The 20,582-nt window shown below is 44.8% G+C and overlaps 3 protein-coding genes across 22 annotated transcripts in view; 1 reads left to right on the forward strand and 2 right to left on the reverse strand.

Annotated features, from left to right (window-relative positions):
• The window catches only part of WDR27 (WD repeat domain 27), a 167,243-nt gene extending 166,481 nt beyond the window's left edge, over positions 1 to 762 (reverse strand). For 12 of the 15 annotated variants that reach the window (XR_012496837.1, XR_012496839.1, XM_074333868.1 and 9 more), the window contains exon 1: positions 132 to 762. Coding sequence is in view for 11 of the 15 variants with exons in the window: in XM_074333868.1 (XP_074189969.1) it covers positions 132 to 224 (93 nt within the window). In the remaining 4 variants the exon portion in view is untranslated. The remainder of the gene's footprint in view (positions 1 to 131) is intronic. The other 3 variants (XM_074333866.1, XM_074333860.1, XM_074333865.1) reach the window with 3 other exon arrangements.
• On the forward strand, positions 755 to 3,354 carry LG05H6orf120 (linkage group 05 C6orf120 homolog). Of its 3 annotated transcripts, none has more exons than XM_019712624.2 (2): positions 755 to 883; positions 1,184 to 3,354. In XM_019712624.2, exon 2 carries the CDS (start codon positions 1,224 to 1,226, stop codon positions 1,776 to 1,778), a length of 555 nt encoding a protein of 184 aa, XP_019568183.2. In that variant the 5' UTR covers positions 755 to 883; positions 1,184 to 1,223; the 3' UTR covers positions 1,779 to 3,354. The 3 variants fall into 3 exon arrangements, with proteins under 3 accessions (XP_019568183.2, XP_074189979.1, XP_074189978.1); XM_074333878.1 differs by having other exon boundaries at positions 825 to 1,006; XM_074333877.1 differs by lacking the exon at positions 755 to 883 and having other exon boundaries at positions 1,013 to 3,354.
• Positions 2,840 to 20,377, reverse strand: PHF10 (PHD finger protein 10). Of its 4 annotated transcripts, none has more exons than XM_074333875.1 (12): positions 20,206 to 20,376; positions 17,806 to 17,912; positions 15,994 to 16,124; positions 15,332 to 15,409; positions 13,515 to 13,648; positions 13,268 to 13,417; positions 12,265 to 12,374; positions 10,131 to 10,284; positions 9,227 to 9,382; positions 4,592 to 4,700; positions 4,114 to 4,302; positions 2,840 to 3,029 (listed from the first exon to the last, which is right to left on the reverse strand). In XM_074333875.1, exons 1-12 carry the CDS (start codon positions 20,290 to 20,292, stop codon positions 2,944 to 2,946), a joined length of 1,491 nt encoding a protein of 496 aa, XP_074189976.1. In that variant the 5' UTR covers positions 20,293 to 20,376; the 3' UTR covers positions 2,840 to 2,943. The 4 variants fall into 4 exon arrangements, with proteins under 4 accessions (XP_074189976.1, XP_074189975.1, XP_019568196.1 ...); XM_074333874.1 differs by having other exon boundaries at positions 15,332 to 15,415; XM_019712637.2 differs by lacking the exon at positions 20,206 to 20,376 and adding an exon at positions 18,841 to 20,133 and having other exon boundaries at positions 15,332 to 15,415.
• Positions 20,378 to 20,582: the final 205 nt, after the last annotated feature.

The raw sequence follows: 20,582 nt of genomic DNA on the forward strand, positions 1-20,582 counted from the left end.
GTGTCACGACCCAAACAGATGCGACTTCTCCCAACTTCAGGCAAATCAACCCAAAGAAAATAATGAGCCCAAAACTGTGCCGCCGCTTTTATACGCCTGTAAGTGACTGCACATGTAACAGCTCAGTTTACCCGTCGTCTGCCTGTCTCCGTGGGCATCCTGACCACGCTACACGCTTTGGAGCTGCTCAGGCTCCACAGAGAGAGACACAGGGATCGGGGCATGTTTTTAATGTTCCGACTCCACTTGTTTCCACAAAGTGATTCAGCAGGTTCTAAAACGCAGCACAACAGTGACACTAAAATCACCTCATCCGTCTCTTAGGGAAGCTCTCAATGGCCGATGGGCGTCCCTTGACACGTATTCCAAACTAAGAAAAGAAGCCCTGGAAATAAATACAACTCCACGTTGACGATATCTTTAGGGGCATTTCAAACAGTATCCCGTTGTTCAGAGGAACAGGCGACAGGCAGCAGGTGCGGGGACAACGTCCCCAGGCGCACGTGCCTCTCACCTAGGGACCCGCCCGCGAAGCGGACGCTCAGTCAGGGCGCACGGGGCAGCCAACCGGCGTCCTCGGCACTGCGGTCTCGCACTTGGGGACCCGCGAGGTGCACGCAGAGGCAAAGCCCCCCGAGCGCGTCCGGCCTGCGCCCCGCCCCGTCCCCGTCGCCCTGGTTACGAGGCAGCCGCTGCCGAGCCCGGCCCCTTTCACCATTCTCGCGAGAGCTCGGAGATCGTCACTTCCGGGAGACTTCTCACTGTCGGACGTCCCCCCGAGACACCACCCACTTCCGGGCCTCCGCCTCACTTCCGGCTTTCCGGCGCGGCCGCCCGGCTCAGGCTTTGGTGTTCCTGGCGCCGCGCCCTGTGGGGAGCGGTGGTGAGTCCGGGGCCGGTGACCGGCCTGTCCCCCGGCTGCCGCCCCCTGTCGCCGTCCCCGCCCCGTGCCCGGCCGTCGAGCCTGCACTCGGCGCCGGCCTCCCCTCCTTCCCGGCCCCCGAAGGTGCGCTCCCTGCAAGGCCTGCGCCTCCCCATCCCCCGGTCTCCTCCTCGCCGGTTCCCCCCCGCGGGCAGCTGGGGTGGGCAGCCGAGGCCCCCGACTGGTGGCCCGGGTCGCCGTGATGCGGAAGCAGGCGTGTGTCTGCCCCGCGCGACTCAGTGTCGTGTCCTCTCCCCACAGAACATGCGGAGGCAGCAGGCGCCGCACTAGGCGTCCCGCCATGGCCGCCCCCTGGACCCGCGCCCTCCTGGTGCTTCTGACAGCGCAGGCCGCTTCCTGGGCGGCGTCCTCCGAAGAGGAGGCGGTTCCGGAAGAGTGGGTCCTCCTGCACGTGGTTCAGGGCCACATAGGGGCCGGCAATTACAGCTACTTGCGCTTGAATCACGAGGGCAAGATAGTCCTGACGATGCAGAGCCTGACGGGCGACGCAGACCTGTACGTGTCGGCGACCACCCTGCACCCGAGCTTCGACGACTACGAGCTGCAGTCGGTCACCTGCGGCCGGGACGCGGTTTCCATCCCGGCGCACTTCCAGCGCCCGGTGGGGATAGGCGTCTATGGGCACCCGTCCCACCACGAGAGCGAGTTCGAGATGAGGGTGTATTACGACAGGACGACGGAGCAGCACCCGTTTGGCGAGGCTGCTCACGCGGACGGCACGGAGACCAGCCGCCAGCACGCGTACGCTCCGGAAGACGCGTCACAGGAGGACGAGTCCGTCCTCTGGACGATACTCATTAGTATTTTGAAACTGGTACTTGAAATTCTTTTTTGATTCATTGCCCACGCGTTGGCGTGCACTGATCTGAAGCTGACTGCAGTTTGCTGTGAACCTAGCTGCTTTAACTGGCTGAAAACCCTAGTTACCTTTTCTAGTTGGGGGATGGGAAAATAAAGCCATACAGTTCTGTTACCTCAGTAACCCCAAAAGTAGGAAAAGCAGCACGCACGGTATTTGTTTTCAAGATCAAAACTATAAAAGGAGTATGCACGATAAAATGTTGCAACTCCATTTTGATAAGCTTGTCAGGTGACTAAAAAGAAAGATTGCAGTAACTTAGGTTTATATAAGTCAAAATACAGCAAGCTTTCATGCAGGTACACAGATCAAAAGATTGTTGCCTTTATAATGTCACTCCTTAGAGATTTTAAATGAAGTTAAAATGTGTGAACTTTGAAGAATTAAAAGCAAGTCTGAAATTTAGTATTTCCTTCATACTTGGTGAGAACGTGGACTAAAACCCCACACCTATCCCCAAGTAGGGGTGATAGCTCCTATCCAAACAGGATTTCCTGGCAGGCAGGTATTCCTGTGCCAGTTAATGACAATTCTAAACCCAGCTGCACCATATCCCATCAGGTCATTTGTAACTTTTATCATCTTGGGATACTTATTAAAATTGTTCCATTACTAAATAATTTTGTCACGGTACCTAAGGTAGGCCAGAAACAATATAGATTAGGAAAAGGTCATAACTTGCAGGCTACTAGAAATTCAAATATAGTTAAGTATTTCAAATTAAGTTGCCTAATATATTTCCATTAAATTTCTGAAGAGAGCCAAACTACTACCGTGTTTCCCCGAAAATAAGACCTAGCTGGACAGTCAGCTCTAATGCGTCCTTTGGAGCAAAAATTAATATAAGACCCGGTCTTATATTAATTTTTGCTCCAAAAGACACATTAGAGCTAATTGTCCGGCTAGGTCTTATTTTTGGGGAAACACGGTAAAATAAAAACTTTTTGAGAGAGGGACTTTCTCTACTGGAAATTGGTTCCAAGGATGAGAGTAATTTATAACAGAAATGAATCAACTTGCAGATTTTAACCACATAGTTAATTTTCAAAAAACAAATCTTTTATTGGCATAAAAATGAAATGTAAATAAATTGGCACCAAATAATTTGTTTAAATGCATATTACAATACTGAGATCAAAAACTATCCCTCTTTGCTGTTTTTCCCCCTTCTGCCCACTTTCCTGGGTGTTGGGGGGGCTCGCTGACAACAGTCACAAATCCAGCGACCTAGGAGAAAAATTGTTAGTTAATAACAATGGAATTTAATTTACGACTGAATTTTAAACCCATTTAACTCTCCTTTAGCTGTCACTAATGATATTCCTGTGGGTTTGTGCTGGAAGAGCACAGAGGAGTTTTTCAATTTAAGGAGAAAAATGTAAACTTCCCTTAAGGTAATCAGTGTAATCAATGCCATGGGAAATTCAGGTGGGGGGGCATATCGGAAGAGCAATGCTACATAATGATAAGGACCTTTAAAAGATTATAATCCTTTCTAAAAACACTACCATTCTTAAAAACTTCAGTAATACAAATCCTAATTTAAAACCTGTTGCTGAGTTGGCTTCTTTTCAGTCCTTTTCTCTGCTGTTCACTGGTGGCTGTGGGTCTTTAACAGTGTCAAGTCCTGGTATACTATGCTGACACAGCACTTTAAAACTTACCAAGCGTTTGACAGCACAGTGATAAACTATACTACATACTTGGTCTGAATTACACAGAACTTGAATGATTTAAGTTGCTTCTGATTCCCAGGAAACTTAGTTCTCGGGGTGTATTTTACAAAGTGTTAGACAGTGGTAACTATGCAAAGAAGTTCTAAAATGACACAATTATGTGTGTAATGTTTGAGTCCACTTCCTGTGATTTACCCTTCAATTCTGCGTTCATTCTAAAGTTACCTGAATTGTTATGCTCACTCAATTTATAGATCTGGCTTAGTATGTACAAGAGCAAAGCACTCATTTTAAGTTTTTAAAAAGATGACATAAAATAAACTCAAGACTTTGAAATAAATTGATGCTGTTGCTTCAGCTGTTTAAGTAGAAAACCAGTGGCTCATTGTACACATTGAGCTGTTACTCCCAAAACTCAGACGAAGCACTCTGACATCTCATTTGTCCTTCAGTGGGTTAGCTAGGGATAAAAAGTAGGTGGACGTGATCTGTATGATCACAGCTTGGGTCACTTGCTGTGAACAGAAGGGTCTACAGGCCCTTCATGGCATTACGGTGTTTTATGCAGCGTTTTAAAAAAAGCTGGGCGAGTCCCTTCACTCAAAGACAATGTCTCTTCTTTTTGTAATCTTTACCTGATGGAAGAGCACCAAGGCCCACACAAAAAGTATGATAACCTCTGTCACACACATCACAGAACATCATTTCTTCTTCGTGGTGGGGCTGTCCACATACAATGCAAGTTTTACACTCCATACATTGCCATGGGTAGGTCTTAATCATAGAAACAAGCTCCATGGTCATATCCAGGCAAGAAGGATGGCCTAAACCAAAACCAATATTAGTAGTATTTCACACAAGAATTTTTAACGTAATATGGCATAAAATGCTAGTTTGCTTTGTGATTCTCAAGAATGGTTACAATGTTTAATCGCCAAAGAGAAATGAAAATACAGAGAAGAAAATGCCTTACAAATCTTAATCTACGACTTACAAATTACCCTACAATATCGGGTAATTCCTTGGTTCAAGTCTAGCTGACAACTGAAAATCGTAGTTTTTGAAGCAACAAAGATGGTGGTTAAAATGTTAAGAAGACATGTCGCTACTTACCACTGTTATCACACTGGGAGCAGTGTATAAGTGATTCAGCCTTGCCTTTCTTGTTGGACTCCTTACCCTTGAGACAAATTCCACATAGAGCATTTGGAATGACCTTTGGCTGGAAGGGTAGAAGAGGGCTATAAATTCATGCCAGAAGAACTTACTGTGGGTTCAAAAGGAATTCTGTTACTGTACTGCCTTATCTTTACTTTTGGTAACTTCCTAATGAGGACCTTTTTGAAAGATGACATGAGTCTGCTTTCAACATTCGATGGCCTACTGATTAAAGCCTCCGATTTCATTTTAAAATTTTGTCAATGGCGTGATCTCATGTTAGGCATCCATGTAGCATTCTACACTCCCTGCATGCACAGTAAAATCTGTACAGTCAACTAGAAGGGAAGACTAAAAACAATGTCAAACTGCACCATTAATTGGAAGAGGAAGTCCAGTTTCCAAATGACCACTATTAGTACAAGTTAGGCTCATTCTAAAAAAGACTGTTATAAGCAGCGTAGATACTGATTTTGTTGAAACACAGTTGTAAAAGTTGTAAAACTAGATCTATAAAATCAAAGTTACAAAATCAATACTTCAACATATTTAACTGAAAGACCGCTCACTCAAACATTGTCATTCATGTGCATAACTGTGGAAAACCAAGTTGTGTGATTACTCCCTTTGCACATCTTATCAATTAATAAAAGAGTCTATGCTTAGGGAAAAAGCATACAGTATGAGATACAAAACATAAAAGTAAGTTTTCAGACAAGAATTAAATCACTTAAAAAACATACATATTTTGAGTATCATTCATTTTTCATATTAAAAACTACGCTCAATCTAATGAAAGTACTTGGGCTTTAAAAAACACATGGCAACACATGGAAAAGAACAAACAAAAGGTTTACTGCACCTAAAATTACCAGCAAAGGGAGAATACTTGAACATCACAACCTTGGCCAAAATAAAACGATGCTCATTCAGGCTGTCTGAATACCTCAGTAACAGGGGCAGAAAAGAAGAGCAAGCATGGGCCAATCATGAACTGGGGGCCAGGGGCAAAATAGATACATATGTATACTGGGAGGAAAACTATTTTACACAGAATATTACATTTCTGTTTCATTCCAGCCTAGCCAAATGCATCTTCTATTTCCCTTTCCTAAGTTACTGAACCAAAGAGGAGCCTAAATGAACTCCAACTTGGGATTTCGTATCCCAGCTTTGAAATGTCTCACTGCCACCTTTAACACCTGTTAGGCCTAAACAATTTGTTCTTAACTCTTTAAGCTTTTTATTTTTTTAATTACCTTCCTTTGCAAAAGATGACAGAGGCATTCAAAAATAATTTTTGGCTTATTTATTTAAAAAGTCAACCTTATACATAAATATAATAAAAACAATAATTCTAAACAATCACAAATATCTCTACAAAATAATAAATATCATGGAAGTTAAAACATACATATAAAACTTTGCAGTTAACTATTCTACATCTCCTGTATTGTATATCTTTATACCCTGCTCCCCCAACAAAAGGATAGTGTCACGTGCTCAAACCTTTTAAGTCTTGCAGTGTAGTTACCCTCCGTTGTTACTGCTACATTCTAAGCTTAAGGTTCTCGTTGTCTTTTTCCTATACCTCAATAAAAAATAGCGAGGAAGTGCACTTCTATGGTCCAAATTCTAGTTCAGTTACGATCAACTCTCTAGCTGCCATAATATGCAGCAGAAAGCTACCCCTCAGCTCACCAAAATAAGAAATATCTTTTGGTTATGGTACCTGTACTAAATGTGGAAGATATACTTATTTAATATTTGTAGTTTAAGTTAGATACTGGCATACTAAGTACTCTAATATTTTTCACGGAAGTCAAGAAAGTAACCACACAATAAATTCTAAGAAAAGAGCTCCTCGTAGGAGATCCTTTACAAAAGTCAAAAGGAATAAAACACAAGGCTAGTCATTCACATTCTAGAGCAATTCAAGTTCTACAATCATTAAAATACACATTAAACACCTATGATAAAAGGGACACCAAGAAAGGTTTACTTCTAAGCTTAAAATCATGTTTTGTTAAACCACTTAAAATTTTTCTTACCCAACGGTCTTCATCTTGATGAAAAGAGGGAGAGATGGGTGGAGAAGAAAGGGGGGGGCGGGAGGGAGAGAGGAAAAGAGGGAGAGAAAAGGAGAGGGAGGGAGAGAGGGCCAGGGAGAGAGGAGTGGGCAGAGTGCGAAAGCACTCTATAGCGTGCTCTGTGACGGTGCCACGGCTCAGCATAAAACACACTTTTTCACTCAAGTGCTCTGAGCGCTCTAAGAAGCCACACTGTTCACAGCCAGGACTTTCCACAGTGGGCGCCCACGGCTGGCTGGGACACTCGTCTCTCAGTGCACTGTGGGGTTACTGGAGGAGGAAGGGCAGTGTGCAGCTCCCATGAAGGTGAATGGGACAGAACTCCACGGATGTCTGATGGAGAGAGTCAATTCTACTTCTAATAACTGCAACAACATCAAGGTGCCATTACTATTAAAATCCACATCCTAATGGTTCTCAGCATCGCAAAGAAAACGCTCACATGTATTTTCTTGCTTGAAAAATAACCAAAGTGAGCCTTTCCCGGCAGCACTACTATAGTATAGATTCTAGTTACATACTTGTACCATAGACCTGAACGCTACCAAATCCGTTCTAACTCCAGGTTAATGTAACCTAAACAATCCTGTCCTACAGATCACGGGCAAGCACTAGTGAACCTTACGAAGCAAGACATCAGACACGTTATCCCTTTTCTCAACTCCCTTATTTTAAAACAGATTTATATATACGACCTTCAGTGTGAAGTATCCTTAGTTAGGCACATCTTGGCTTATTAATACTTTTCATGGAGAGGTTAGCTTCTAATAAACAGGTTCACATTAATGCAGTAAATCTAAATACTGACTGTTCCAAACGTTGAAATACCTGAAACGTTGTCAGCCCCTACAGCACTGAACGTGCTCAGGACAGGGGGTTATAGACTGTGCACTCTGCGCACTGGGCCCAGGGAGTTCCGCCGCCTCAGGTTCACCTGCAGGACTCCTGCACAGTGAAGCAATGGCAGCACGGAATCGTTTGTTTCCAGCCTCTGTTAAGACATCTGTTCCAACATTCTCTGTTAAGCCACGACTACTAGCGCGGCCTTCTCGTCTGAAAGTCTGAACACCCAGTGTGCTATGAGCTGCCACTCCCATCAGAAGCTCTTATCAGACCAGCAGCACACAGTGTAGCACACACACCGGGCTAACTTCCCAAAATTTCACCTTTGGAGTTCATTTGCTTTTAATCATTAAACATTCGTTTCAATCTTTAGTTTGAAACTACTAGATAAGCTACATGTGTGAAAACCAGTACGGAAAGGCCACACCATCTGCTTACGCACCCCTGCAGGACACCCCACCCTCGCTGAATGAAACTAAGGAACTTCCTGCGCTAGGCTGAAAAACAGTCCTTGTTAGGTTGATTATGCAAAGGCATTTTCTAATTAAATATGGAATCACGAATTGAAGCCGCGCTTTTACTTCAAGAAAAGAAAGGTGAACAAAGTGATAGATGCGCTCTGGCCGGCTGAAGGGAAGTCCGCAAGCCGCCAGCTTGAACCTGCCCTTCGGGACCATCCCCCACACCCCAGTTCCGCTACACAGTGACGTGCTTACAACTCTACTCCGCAAAACTGTGACCAGCTTCCTCTTACACATTCCTTCAAAACACCTTCCTGGCCACAACAGAAAGCATTTTCTGATACATTCCAGATGCAAAAAACTGTACATTTTACAATTACCATCCAAGCATCAAACTGTGCACTAATTCCACTCCTTTTATGATATTCCTAAATCCCCATGTACAAATCGCCTAACCCTCTGAAGGGGAATGGCAGACATCAGGAGGAAAGAATAGAAATAACAGTATTGCTGATGGCCTACTGCCTTACTCTGAGAACAAGCAGATTAAGAAATTAGCAAGTAAATCTGAGCCATATTACCTAATGAAATAATTTCAGTCCTTCTCATAGAATTATATATGCTATTTCCCAAGGTTAGACTAAAAATCACTACAATGTAAATAAAAGGTTTTACTATTTTCTACCACAGACTTAGCTGAATTTGGCAAATGGACAATAATCCGGAGCTTAAACCCAGGTCTCTCTTAATGAAAGGCACTGCAACAGTACAACCGAGCCTACAGCACACCCAGCCTGCCTCACAGCTCGGCCTGCTCAGCTCTACTAAATGCCAGGATATTTCAAATGTCAGGGAAGCATGAACGTTACTCAAGGAAACAAAGTATAAAGTTCCACCTATAAATTAATTTTTTTAAAACCCATACTTGCCTGGTTATTCTTTAAAAGAAAAAAAAAAGATTTTCTTGTAAATTGTACATATACGGAAAACAGAAGCTAAACCGTAGCCGAGAGGGACAGAAAAGCCACCGGGAGAATAAAGCACAACAGAAGGAAGCTGACAGGGCACACACCACGGGAGAACAGCTAACGAGATGCAGCAGCAGGAGCTCCACAACTTTGAAATTCAAAGTGAAAATATTTCAGGGAGAGAGGCTGCTCAGGAGGGAAGCTGAGTCAGGGGCTTTTTTCTTCTACCTTGTACCCAGGAACTGACTTGGACAGTACAGAGCGTTTCGGCGCATCTTTTCTTGGAGTAGCAGCTTTGTCCCTGGATCTCTGTCTTCCCTGGAAAGACTCATCCTGGCTGTCAGGAAGGCCTTCCCCCTCGGACACGTTGCCAGAGGAGCTGTCCTGGAGGTCAAATGCACAAACAGATTCCTTGGAACTCACACAGATCTGAGTCTGAATTCTGAAAACTACAGAAAATATTTCAAAAGAGCTTTCAAGTTTCAGCAACTTAACACGTTGCGTATGGCGGGGTTTAAATCCCTTGTGAAGATTCTCGTGATCCGTACGCAACGTGTTAAAAAGATCATTCTAAAAAGAAGAAAACTTTTCCAGGGGCGACTGGTGTGTCGTGTCCGACTCACGCCCCGTCTGTCAGTATTGGCTCCTGGCCCCGTGCCTCGGCATTCTGCCGTGCCACAGGGCGCTGATTTGTCTAAGGAATCGCCTGTTTTAAATAAGCGTGGGTGTTGGGATCGAAGAACAGTCATTAGAGACGTTCAGGGGCGCAGGGACTGAGAGCCCCGAGTTCTTATAATGGCGTCTGATGTATTTAGGTGTTCGAAGCTTAGCTAATGTGCTAAACACACATAAGGTTGTGTTTATATTTACCAATGTTTGCCAGCCTTGCCTAAGCTGCTTGTAATAAGTAGAAAGGGGCAACCTGACACATACACGTACCAAAGGCTGTGTACAGCTTGTCTGTGTCAATGCACATAAGAAATAACTTTTCTTGACGAAAGTTTTCGGGAAATTATATGCAACTGTCCTTTTTCAAAAAGAGGGTGGTGACACAAGTTCAGCTTAACATCCCAGGAAAGCAATTAGCACAAAAGAAAAGGAGACGCCTCCTACTGAAGAACGAGGTCCTTACCGAAGTGCCTTTGTTTCTCCTTCTCTCATCACCTCGACCGTCCTCGGCATCGTCCGAGTCGCCATCACTGTCGAGTGCAGGGAGCTCGGGGTCCAGAGGGGGCTCGTAAAGTGCTGTGTTCAGTGGCAGATACCGCAGCTCATCCGGTGAGTACCTGAAGTTCAGAAAGACAATTTGCAGTTTCCTGTTATTGTTTTATATGAGTGGACTAATCTTGTAACTACAAAGATAGCCTTAATCTTTTCAATCAACCCCAAATACTTTTGAAAAGTGATTAGAGGTAATAAGCAACTTTTCATTCAGGGATCAAGCAGGGAGAATAAACAAAAAGCTCAAATATTTTTTCACCAGACTAAGAGTGTAAAATATGCATTTGATTCTTATTATCAAAAGACAGTATCTCGGGCCGGCCAGGTGGCTCAGGAGGTTAGAGCTCCATGCTCCTAACGCCAAAGGCTGCCGGTTCGATTCCCACATGGGCCAGTGGGCTCTCAACCACAAGGTTGCCAGTTCGATTCCCCGAGTCCTGCAACGGATGGTGGGCTCTGCCCCCTGCAACTAAGATTGAACACGGCACCTTGAGCTGAGCTGCCGCTGAGCTCCCGGATGGCTCAGTTGGTTGGCGCGCGTCCTCTCAACCACAAGGTTGCCAGTTTGACTCCCACAAGAGATGGTGGGCTGTGCCCCCTGCAACTGGACCTGGAGCTGAGCTGCGCCCTCTACAACTAAGACTGAAAGGACAACAACTTGAAGCTGAACGGCACCCTCCACAACTAAGATTGAAAGGACAACAACTTGACTTGGAAAAAAGGCCTAGAAATACACACTGTTCCCCAATATAGTCCTGTTCCCCTTCCCTAATAAAACAATCTTAAAAAACAAAAAAAGACAGTATCTCTCTCCTTTACCCTCAACCCCCAAAATAAAACAAAATAAAAATGTCAGCAGACCAGGGAGGACTGTGGCAATAGAGAATCCTGCACAAAACCCACGCTGGCTGGTCCCCCCGGTCCTCTGCTTTCCTAAGTCACCGCTGCTCATGTGCGGTGTCACTGCTTCCCATGGAAGACAGGTATGACGATGAGAGGCGACCTCACAGAATGGACAGGAGGAGTAACTGAACTGACGCGCGTAAGTCACAGCAGTGCCTGGTCCATACTATTTTAGAAACAAAACTTTCAGTAACACATTATTTTAAACCCATTTGTGAAGCACGTATTCTAACAAATTTAATCATCTCATCTGAAACTAGGGCTTGGCACCCACTCCCGGGTCTGACGGTGCACAGCCACTGGCAGTGCTTGTGCCGCGGTCATCACAGGGCGCCCTTCTTCACACACAGCCATCGCTCGTGCACTTCACCCAGGAGCGCACGCTGGGTCAGCAGCTCCCTCAACGGAGACATCAGACCAAAGCATGGGGGTCGGTACACTGGCATATTGCTTCTAATAATTTGCTGACCCCAAAATAACCGAATTACAAGTTGCTGGCCTGTAGATTAAACTTGACTTTCAAGCAGTAGCATCCTCAAATCTATTGTAAACACTACTCTCCAAAGAATATTCGCCAGCTGCGAACAACGCAGGTTTAAAGCTGAGACTCTGAAACCAAGTGATGCCGTCAGTGCTGTTTCCAGGCCCCCCAGGCTGCACTAAGACACACGCAGCACAGCCAGGCCAGGGAGCTGACGTGCCTGCAGCAACCAGGTGCCCATGCAGCGCTCGCAGAACCTCCGCAGGCTATGCCAGTGCTTCTCAGACTGGACTGGCGTCTGTGAAAATGCAGAGCCAAGTCAGCAGGTCTGGGGCTGTGCCTGAGAGTCTGCATTTCCAATGAGCTTTCAACTGACACCAGCGCCACTAGGCCATGGCCCAGGAGGGAGGTGCCTCTGACGCGTGTCCAAAGAAGCACAGAGCAGGGCGGGGAGACGGGCAACCCAGGCTCTGCCAGCAGGTGTCCACATCCCAGCTGAAGGGAGCTCTTCACCACAGACCCATGGAAGACAGCGCATGGACACAAGTCTCAGGCAACACTGACAGTGAAACAGGCAGAGCGACAGGCTCTCAGGCGCCACCCAAGGCTCTGCAGTCCCTCCCCAAAGCCAGTGCCAGTGGGGAGTGAAAGCCCTGAATACCTTTTGTAATATTCCTGGAACTGTCCGGGGATGAGGGCCACCGGGTAGGAACTGACCTTGGTCCGCTCTGTCGGTAGCACTTTGTACTTCCCTTGAGGCACCTGGATAACCTGGGTGAACACGAAGAAAAACACAAAACTGATTCCATGCTAGAAAACAGTCTCACCGCACTCCTCCCCAAAAAGCTGAGCTAGAAGAGACATTAGGAGCCACAACCTAAGAGACAGTGGGTGTTTCTTGTTCTACAGGTTGAGTTTTGTCCGGCTCTTCCCCAAGGTCACCGCTGAGGAAAGACAATTTGTCTCTCAGCAACGTGACCTGGGCAAATTCTAAAACCTCTGTAGCTCAACATCCTTATCTATAAGATGGAAATAACACGTTTTAAGCTCACATGGTAACTGTGAGAATTAAGTGAATACGGAAATCTCTTACAACAGCCACAGCAAGTACAACACATAGCTATCAGTCCCATGCAGAACGCACGCCACAAAGCAAAGGACACGTACACACACACCACACATATACACACACCGCGCGCACACACACTACACACACCACACACACACACACACCACACATACCACATACCACACACCCACACCGCATACACACACACCCCACACACACATGACATACACACCCACACACACCCCACACACACACGACATACACACCCACACACACACCACACACACCACACCACACATACCATACCACACACACAACACACTCACCAAACACACTCATACACCACAGCACACACACCACACACCACACACACCACACACAGCACATCCACACCACATACACGCACACACACACCACACACACAGCACACACACACGCGCACACACACACGAACTGAGTATCATCAGGCCATCATTAAAAATAGTATCCTGAGTTCTGGGGAAGAAAAGGACACGTGACCGGTACAGAAAGTGACAATGATAAAGGACTCTGCACCAACAAGCCACGAGTGGGGTTCAGACAAAGTGTTGCCTACGTGAGTCTGTAAGTCAAAGTAAGCTCTTCTTTCTTCCATACGTTCCCGGTTTAAGTTGCTGTTAAATTCAGCTGCTTTTTTGGCAGCTTTCTTAATATACTCAGGCACTTTGCTGGCTTCAACTTTCTGTGTATTCTGTTGTTGCATTTGCTGAAATAAAAATATTACAGATGGAAGTCACATATAACTTTACTAAATGTCATTCTCCCCAAACCAAATAAAAGATGTTAGTCATCTCAATACTTACAGAATACTCTTTATAGTGATCTGTAATTCGTTGACGTTCTTTTTCTTGTAGAATAACAGAATATTCCGCATGTTTGGCTGGATATTCTTTAATCATTAAATCAATCACTTCATCACTACGCAAGGCTGTTAAACCTATTTTGGACAAAAAAGGTAAAGAAAATCAATTAAGGCTAAACGAACAAAACTGCTTTTCAAAACGTCCTTTTCCTTCAGACTACTCTACATTTAAAAGGTTTTCCAATAGTCAAAGCAAAATATTTGAAAACATTTGAAAATAAAAAAACATTCATAATACAGTCAAACAATTAAAAAGAAACAGATTACCGAAGTCACAAAGGCAAAGAAATCAACTTCTCAACCAAATGTTTAAGATTCTATGTACCATAAACATAAATCCCTTTATTAGAAACAATTGCTAACTAATGATATATACTAAGTAGTGACAATAACATAGAATATTAGATTAAAAAAACAAAGAACTTTTCAATATATTACAGTTCTTAATCTTCAAATTCAATAAACTAGAACTATTATAAACAGTCAATTCAAATGTCACCAAAAGCATCGATACACATACACAACCCACTCAGGCAATTTTCAAAACTCATAGTATCAAATGTAACAACTACTGAAATGAATTCCCATGCTTTTATATTAAAAAGTAGCCATACTGAAATAAAGTGTTTATGAAAAGGAAAATTACAAATAAAGCATGGAGATAATTATACAGAACTAAAAATTGAGCAAAATTTGCCTTTTAAAAGATAAGAACTGTCAACTGATGGTCGTTGGCGCCAATTCAATACCAAGAGGAATCCCCCAATTTGAGGTGCAGTAAAGAGGGAAACTACTCAGTGCAAACATTTCAGTTGTGACGCAGCATAGCTGTGGAACAGCGCAATCGTGTGCCAGCTCAACTATGAAGCAGCACAGCCGTGAGGTGGCCCTGGGGCCAGGCCCCTCTCTGGCTAGACAGCCCTGCTCTGCTCTATTACACCTGCTCCATTCAGTGAGCAGCCGGGGAAACAGTCTTCAGTGTTTGGTATTAAAGGAAAGTGCACTCTCCCAAGGAGTGGGGAGCTGACTTATACAGACCGAAGTCCCCACCCCTGGTCCCTGACTGGTCCCTCCTCATGCAAGTGAGGACTCCAAATCCTCATTGTTTGACTGGTCCAAAAGTCACTGTCCTGATTGGCCAGAATGAAGCAGCTCTGATTGGTCGGTTAACATACTGATGGGGAATATAACTGTGCAGATCCAACTGGACAGAGAAAGCCTCAGTTCTATTGGTTGAAATACTAACCCAGGAACTCCTTTATGAGGGCTGGTTCAGAGAGCAGAAGCACAGTTCAGTGTGTGTGGGGGGTGGGTGTGTGTGGGGGGGAGACAACTCAACAGCAGCCTTCTCCCTGACGTGCAGTTTGCAGGAGCAGGAAAAGTGTGTGTTTAGAAACAGGCGCTAGGCTCTGCTGTTAAATTTGAGCCCCGTCAGCCACCAGGAGTGCTTCTCAGTAGGTATCTTCTTTCTCAGGGTCCACAACCAATAGTTTTAAAAAGTACTATACAAATTTAGCACACAAAACACACATACTTTGACACTTCTGTGAAAGGTATTAGAAAACAGTATTATTATAAAATACATCATTCTCCTTTGTATTTTAACAACAGTCAAAAATGAAGTAAACAATTTAGCATTTAAATAATTCAATCTACTTTATTAATTTTGTAAAACATTTTAGGAAAGGAGATAAATGCTCATCCAATATCATCTTATAAATGTTAGCTTTCAAAATTCACATTAAAAGCTTTCATTACCTAGAGTGCACTGAGTTTCTGTAATTACATTTAGCTCTCTCAGGTAGAGTTTCTCCTTATGGGACAAATCTCGTCGCTCTAAATCTCCAAAAATAAAAAAAAAAAAGAAACAAAGGACTATTAAAAATAGTCTTTAGCATCTGTAACATTATGCATTTGTAAAACCTTTAAAAATTTTTTTAATTATTAAAAAATCAAAAGAGGCTACACAAAAATTCTCAAATTCAAGAAATTAATGTAAAATAAAATTGAAAAGAGAATAATCCAAAGCTAGAAGTTAACATAATTAATTATATGAAAATAGCTGGTGGAGTATAATTCAAACACGGCTTAAACAGCTACTTCCACTCCTCAGGTCGAGGAGAAAAAGTAAAGAACCAAACTGCTGGTTCATGGAGCCACAGAACGATTTCTTCCTAAAATCTCTCCCAGGAACTCTTTCTTCCTCTTGTTCTTTTCAAATCAATTTATAAGACAAAAGAGCAAATTAATAGTAAAGAGAGATGTTGGATGATAGGAGTAAATGAAAATAAAGCGGCAGAAGAATGTAAAATATATTATAAGTAATCCGTACTCAAATATTCATTGGTTGACAACCTATGAAAAAGAATCACTATTAGTTAAAAGTTAGACTTAATGTTACACAAACTAAGACTTAATACCTGGATATTTCCGTTTAAAGGAGGTCACGCCCAGATATTCGCTGACTTGCTCTTGCAGCATATAGTAGTCCCCTGTTTCATCAGGTGGCCATTTGTACTCTATCAAATTCTCTGCTGGATAGTAGCTAAAGCTAAGCACAGAGATACATATGATGCCTTTTATGCAGCTTCAATTAATTTTAATCATTTTTATTTTTGAGAATATTTACTTTTAAGGATATTTAAGGATTTTGAAAAACTATTTTAACTACTTAAATTCTCCATCAGTCTTCTGACTTTGCAATACAAAAAACTTCCCACGATTTCATGTGTTATCAAAGGAAGTTACAAAACAGGTAGAAGGAAAGGAAACCATCTAGAAACAAACCATCTGCCAAAACAGAAAAGTACAATGGAAATCACATTTTCTATACACCACAAAGAACCAACACTCACAACTGTTAGGAACAAAGACATTTTTTAGCTTAAGAGACCTTTAAGGCCCGAACAGGGTGGTGACACCAGTTCTGAATTCTTTCTTTTTGGTGTAACACCCATAGCCCCTAGTTCATCTAACCAAGGTTTAAAGTAACTTGTTTTCCATCTGCTGTTCAGTGAATCACACAAAGCTGAGAAGGCAGAACTCTAGAAACCTATTTCCCAATGAATTGAACTATAAACCATAATTATTTGTTCTGACAGACTCCATTAACCCAGAAGCAGAATGGCCCAGTTTGATGGTGCCAGTGCATTCCAGATCAATCCCAATCATGAACAGCAAAGACTCCAGATTTCTGGACCTGGACCAATCCAACCTCTAAATTTAATCAATGGATAATAGAGGCAGGAATGTGACACTATTTCACACATCTAACCAATTTAAAGTAACGAACGAAAAGAACAGTTTTCTCAAAAATGGCGCTGGGAAACTGGATATTCAAACACAAAAGTATGAAGCTGGACCCTTAACTCCTATCACACACACACAGAAAAAAAACCCAGAAAAGAACAAATTGCTAAGGATGGAAAGAAACTGGAAACTTTGTGCATTGCTGGTAGGAATATAAAATGGCACAGCCACTGTAGAAAACCTAAAATTACCATACACTCCAGCTATTCCACTCTTAGGTGTATACCCAAAGGAATAGAATTCAGGGATTCTGAACAGGTATGTACACAGCAATACTCACAGTAGCATGATTCACAATATCCAAAAGGTAGAAACAACCCAAGTGTCCACCAACAGATGAATGGATAAACAAATGTACATCCATACAATGGAGTATAATTCAGCCTTAAAGAGGAAGAAAATTCTAGCACATGCTACAACATGGATGAGCTTTGAAGGAATTATGCTAACTGAAATAAGCCAGACACAAAATGACAAATATTGTATGACTCCACTTATACGAGGTCCCTAGAATAGGCAAATTCATAATGACAAACAGTAAAGTGGTGACTGCCAGGGCTGAGGGAAGAGAGAAATGGGAATTTTTAGTGCTTAATGGTTGTGAAGTTTCTGTTTTCAGTAGCAACAAAGTTTTGGAAATGGATGGTGATGGTTACACATCATTACAAATGAATTAAAGCCACTGAACTACACACTTAAAAATAGTTAAAGTAGTGAATTTTATGCAAAACTTAAAAAAAAAGCCACTCACATTGCACGGAAAGCAAAACAAACTTTGGTGTCATACTGTAAAATATGAGAAAAAATATTCTACAATTTTTGATAACTGCTTTTACTAGGGCTAGGGGGACGGGAGTGGAGAGCTAATGCAGAGAAGAGAAACATACCACAAAAAATGTTATTAAGCAATAAAATGACAGTACCCCAGATCTTGACTTGAAGTTTCACAACTCCTAGAGCTATCTCCTGAGCCCATTCGCCTCCTTTTGGATGGCTGGGTCCCATCATTTGAATTATCTTCGTTATCATCCTATACATTAAAAGGATTCAAAAAATAGTAAGAGAAAGATTAATAAGTAAAGAATGTATCTTCTCAGACTTGCTAAAAGGCTCACTTAAAGACTTTCTAAGCACAACTGGTTATATAAATGTTAACTTTCCATTATAATTAAAAGGAGGCCAAGAATGTGGCATGGGAAAGACCTGGAAAAAACTAAAAACTGGTCTTCAATACAAGTAAAAGAACTCAATTAACCTGTAAATCTAAATCTACTTTTGCCTTCTCACTTAAGGTTAAAATGCCTTCTAGTTTAAACAAACATAAAATTGCGGCAACTCTAAAATTAGAGCAAACCCTCTTACCTCAGGTAAGAAACATATGGATGGGTCATTTCCTGTCTCACTTGACTCGTACCTGGTTTACACTAATTGGCTATTTCAGGTACTTATATCCCTGTGAAAAGATCTACAAGGACTGAAAACAGATTACCAGTCTTGCTCCATTTTTTTCTTACATTTTAAACATTTAGCAATAATATACCCTAATAAGAGTCATCAATCTATATAGTCATCAAGCAAAACCCTCCCCCCCAAAAAAGGAGAGGCTTAAAATTTTTTAAGTGACATTATCCATTATGTGATAATAATATCAAGGCTGTAAGTTGGATCATTATATTAAGGAAATGAGTGAAGTATCAAATGTTAGGAAATTGATATGTTTACATATTAGCTAAGGTTTAATGACTAGAAGGCTTACATTGTTTTAAATCAAACTAATGTAGCTTTCTAAGATTAATACAATTTCGTTCAATACGAATTAAAAGCAAAGCAATCGTGCAGAAGATAAAGAGGCAGTAAGTAAGGCATGTCGGTCAGCACGCCAAAGCTGGACTGCCTGGGTCTAACTGGGCCCTGCCCTTCATTAGCTGAGCGGTTATGCTCTTTGAGCCACTGCTTACCTGTAAAATTGAGAGAATAGTGCCTGTGTTGCTTGGCTAATACAAGGATTAAATTAGTTACTGGATGGGAAGCACTTAAGAGCAAGACCCAGAAAAAAATTAAGAGCCCAATAAAAGTTAGTTAATACGATGATGATGATGATGATGACAATTTAAGTCTCCAATGGCCCAGCTGTTAGGAATTTACTCAGATTCTATCCCAAAAAGTAAAAGATGCAGAATATTCTCCTTTTTGATTCTTATAAAATAAGCACTCAATGGAAGAGCTCTGTGTATTCCTAAGGCAAGCAGCCAGCTCGGATACGGAGAACTGTCTAAATATGCTCCAAAAATTTACATTTAACAGTAAGTATCACAATTGAACCATTTCATACTCGACACTTCAGGCATAACGCCTTTTAAGCATCCGGGTATCACGTGTTGCTATTTCACTTGCTTCTGAGCACTTGGAGGGTTTTTATGTCCTTGAGTTTGAGTACATTTCCCTTGGCTAAGAAATGGGGACACTGAAGGCCACGGTGGAGGACTGCCACCTGAGCAGGTCAGACATTTGCCTGAGTCACAGGTGGTTCACCCCAAGTGTCTCTCCACAGCGGGGCTTCAGGCCGGGGCGCCGCGGCCAGGACGGTGCGAGCCCCGGAGGCGGGACCACCGGCTGCAGCAGCCGCAAGGCCGCGCGCGGCTCAGCCTCGTCGCTCCACCGGGGGGCGCGGGCGCCGCGGGGCAGGGCGGCCTCGCTGCCGCCGGCGAAAGCCTTCCCGGGTCCCGACGACACGGTCCTTCAGGGAAGAGGTGGATCCATCGCAAACGTCCTCTCCCAGGATCTAATTTCAACTTTTCAACAACTTAAGGCTTGAGGTTCTTACAATCACGCCTCCGTTCCAACCTGTGTCACAAACTACAAACTTGGTCACCGCACGCAGTACCGCACGGCGTCCCGCGGCCCCTCGCGGTCTTGTCCCCTCGGCGTCGCCTCCGAGACACCAAGTCCTGCTACGTCCGGACACCGCCAAGTACGGCGTCTTCTCGGGCCGCCCGGAGTCGCCGGGACGCCGCGTGTCCACCGGCCGCGCTTCCCCGCCGCTCCGCACACCGCCCCGGGCGCGCGCGGGGCCCGCGGCGTGTCGGGCCCACGGACGGCCCAGTTCTCCGACTTCCGTGTCCGCCGCGGACCGGCGGCCGCTCAGCGCTTATAAATGAGCCGCGACTCCCGGAGGACGCGGAAGCGGAACAGGCCCCGGCCGCCCCGGCTGCGCCCCGGAGGCCGCGCCGCTGTCCGAGGCTGCGGCCTCCGCGCCTCCCAGGCCCCCGCCCCGGCCCCGGGCCCAGCCCGCCCGCTCGCCCGCCCAGCGGCCGCCTCCTCACCTTCGGGGACTGCGCTCCCGGGGTGGCCGGGTCGCTGTCGCACGGCCGCGGGGACAGCGCCGTCCCGGGCCCGGCCGCCGCCGCCATCAGCCCGAGCGCCCCGCGCCGCCGCCTCCGCCGTCGCCGCCGCCTCGTCCCGGCCGCCGCCGCCGCTGCCGCCGCCGCCGCGCGGGCCGCCCGCCGCCCGGGCCCCGCCCCTCCGCCCGCCCGCCGCCCGGGGCCGGCCCCTGCCGCCGCGCGCCCCGCGGCCCGCCAGCGCCGCCGCCACCGCCATGGCCGCCGCCAGCGCCGCGCGCCGCCCGCCCGCCCGCCCGGCCGCCCGCCCGGCCGCCCTCGGCCCCGCTCAGGCCCCCGCGCCCGCCGCCCGCCGCCGCCCC

This window comes from Rhinolophus sinicus, linkage group LG05 (assembly GCF_036562045.2).
Source record: "Rhinolophus sinicus isolate RSC01 linkage group LG05, ASM3656204v1, whole genome shotgun sequence".
Lineage (NCBI taxonomy): Eukaryota > Metazoa > Chordata > Mammalia > Chiroptera > Rhinolophidae > Rhinolophus > Rhinolophus sinicus.

Bases quoted from the DNA above. Each gene is read 5' to 3' on its own strand.
- LG05H6orf120 (XM_074333877.1), top strand. From the start codon at position 1,125: ATGCGGAAGCAGGCGTGTGTCTGCCCCGCGCGACTCAGTGTCGTGTCC.
- PHF10 (XM_074333874.1), bottom strand. From the start codon at position 20,292: ATGGCGGCGGCGGCCGGGCCCGGGACGGCGCTGTCCCCGCGGCCGTGC. The intron at 16,125-17,805 runs GTACTGTCATTT...CTCTGTGCTTAG, and splicing joins ACTTCAAGTCAAGATCTGGG to CTTTAGCTACTATCCAGCAG. The intron at 15,416-15,993 runs GTATTAAGTCTT...TTATTTTTGGAG, and splicing joins CTTTAAACGGAAATATCCAG to ATTTAGAGCGACGAGATTTG.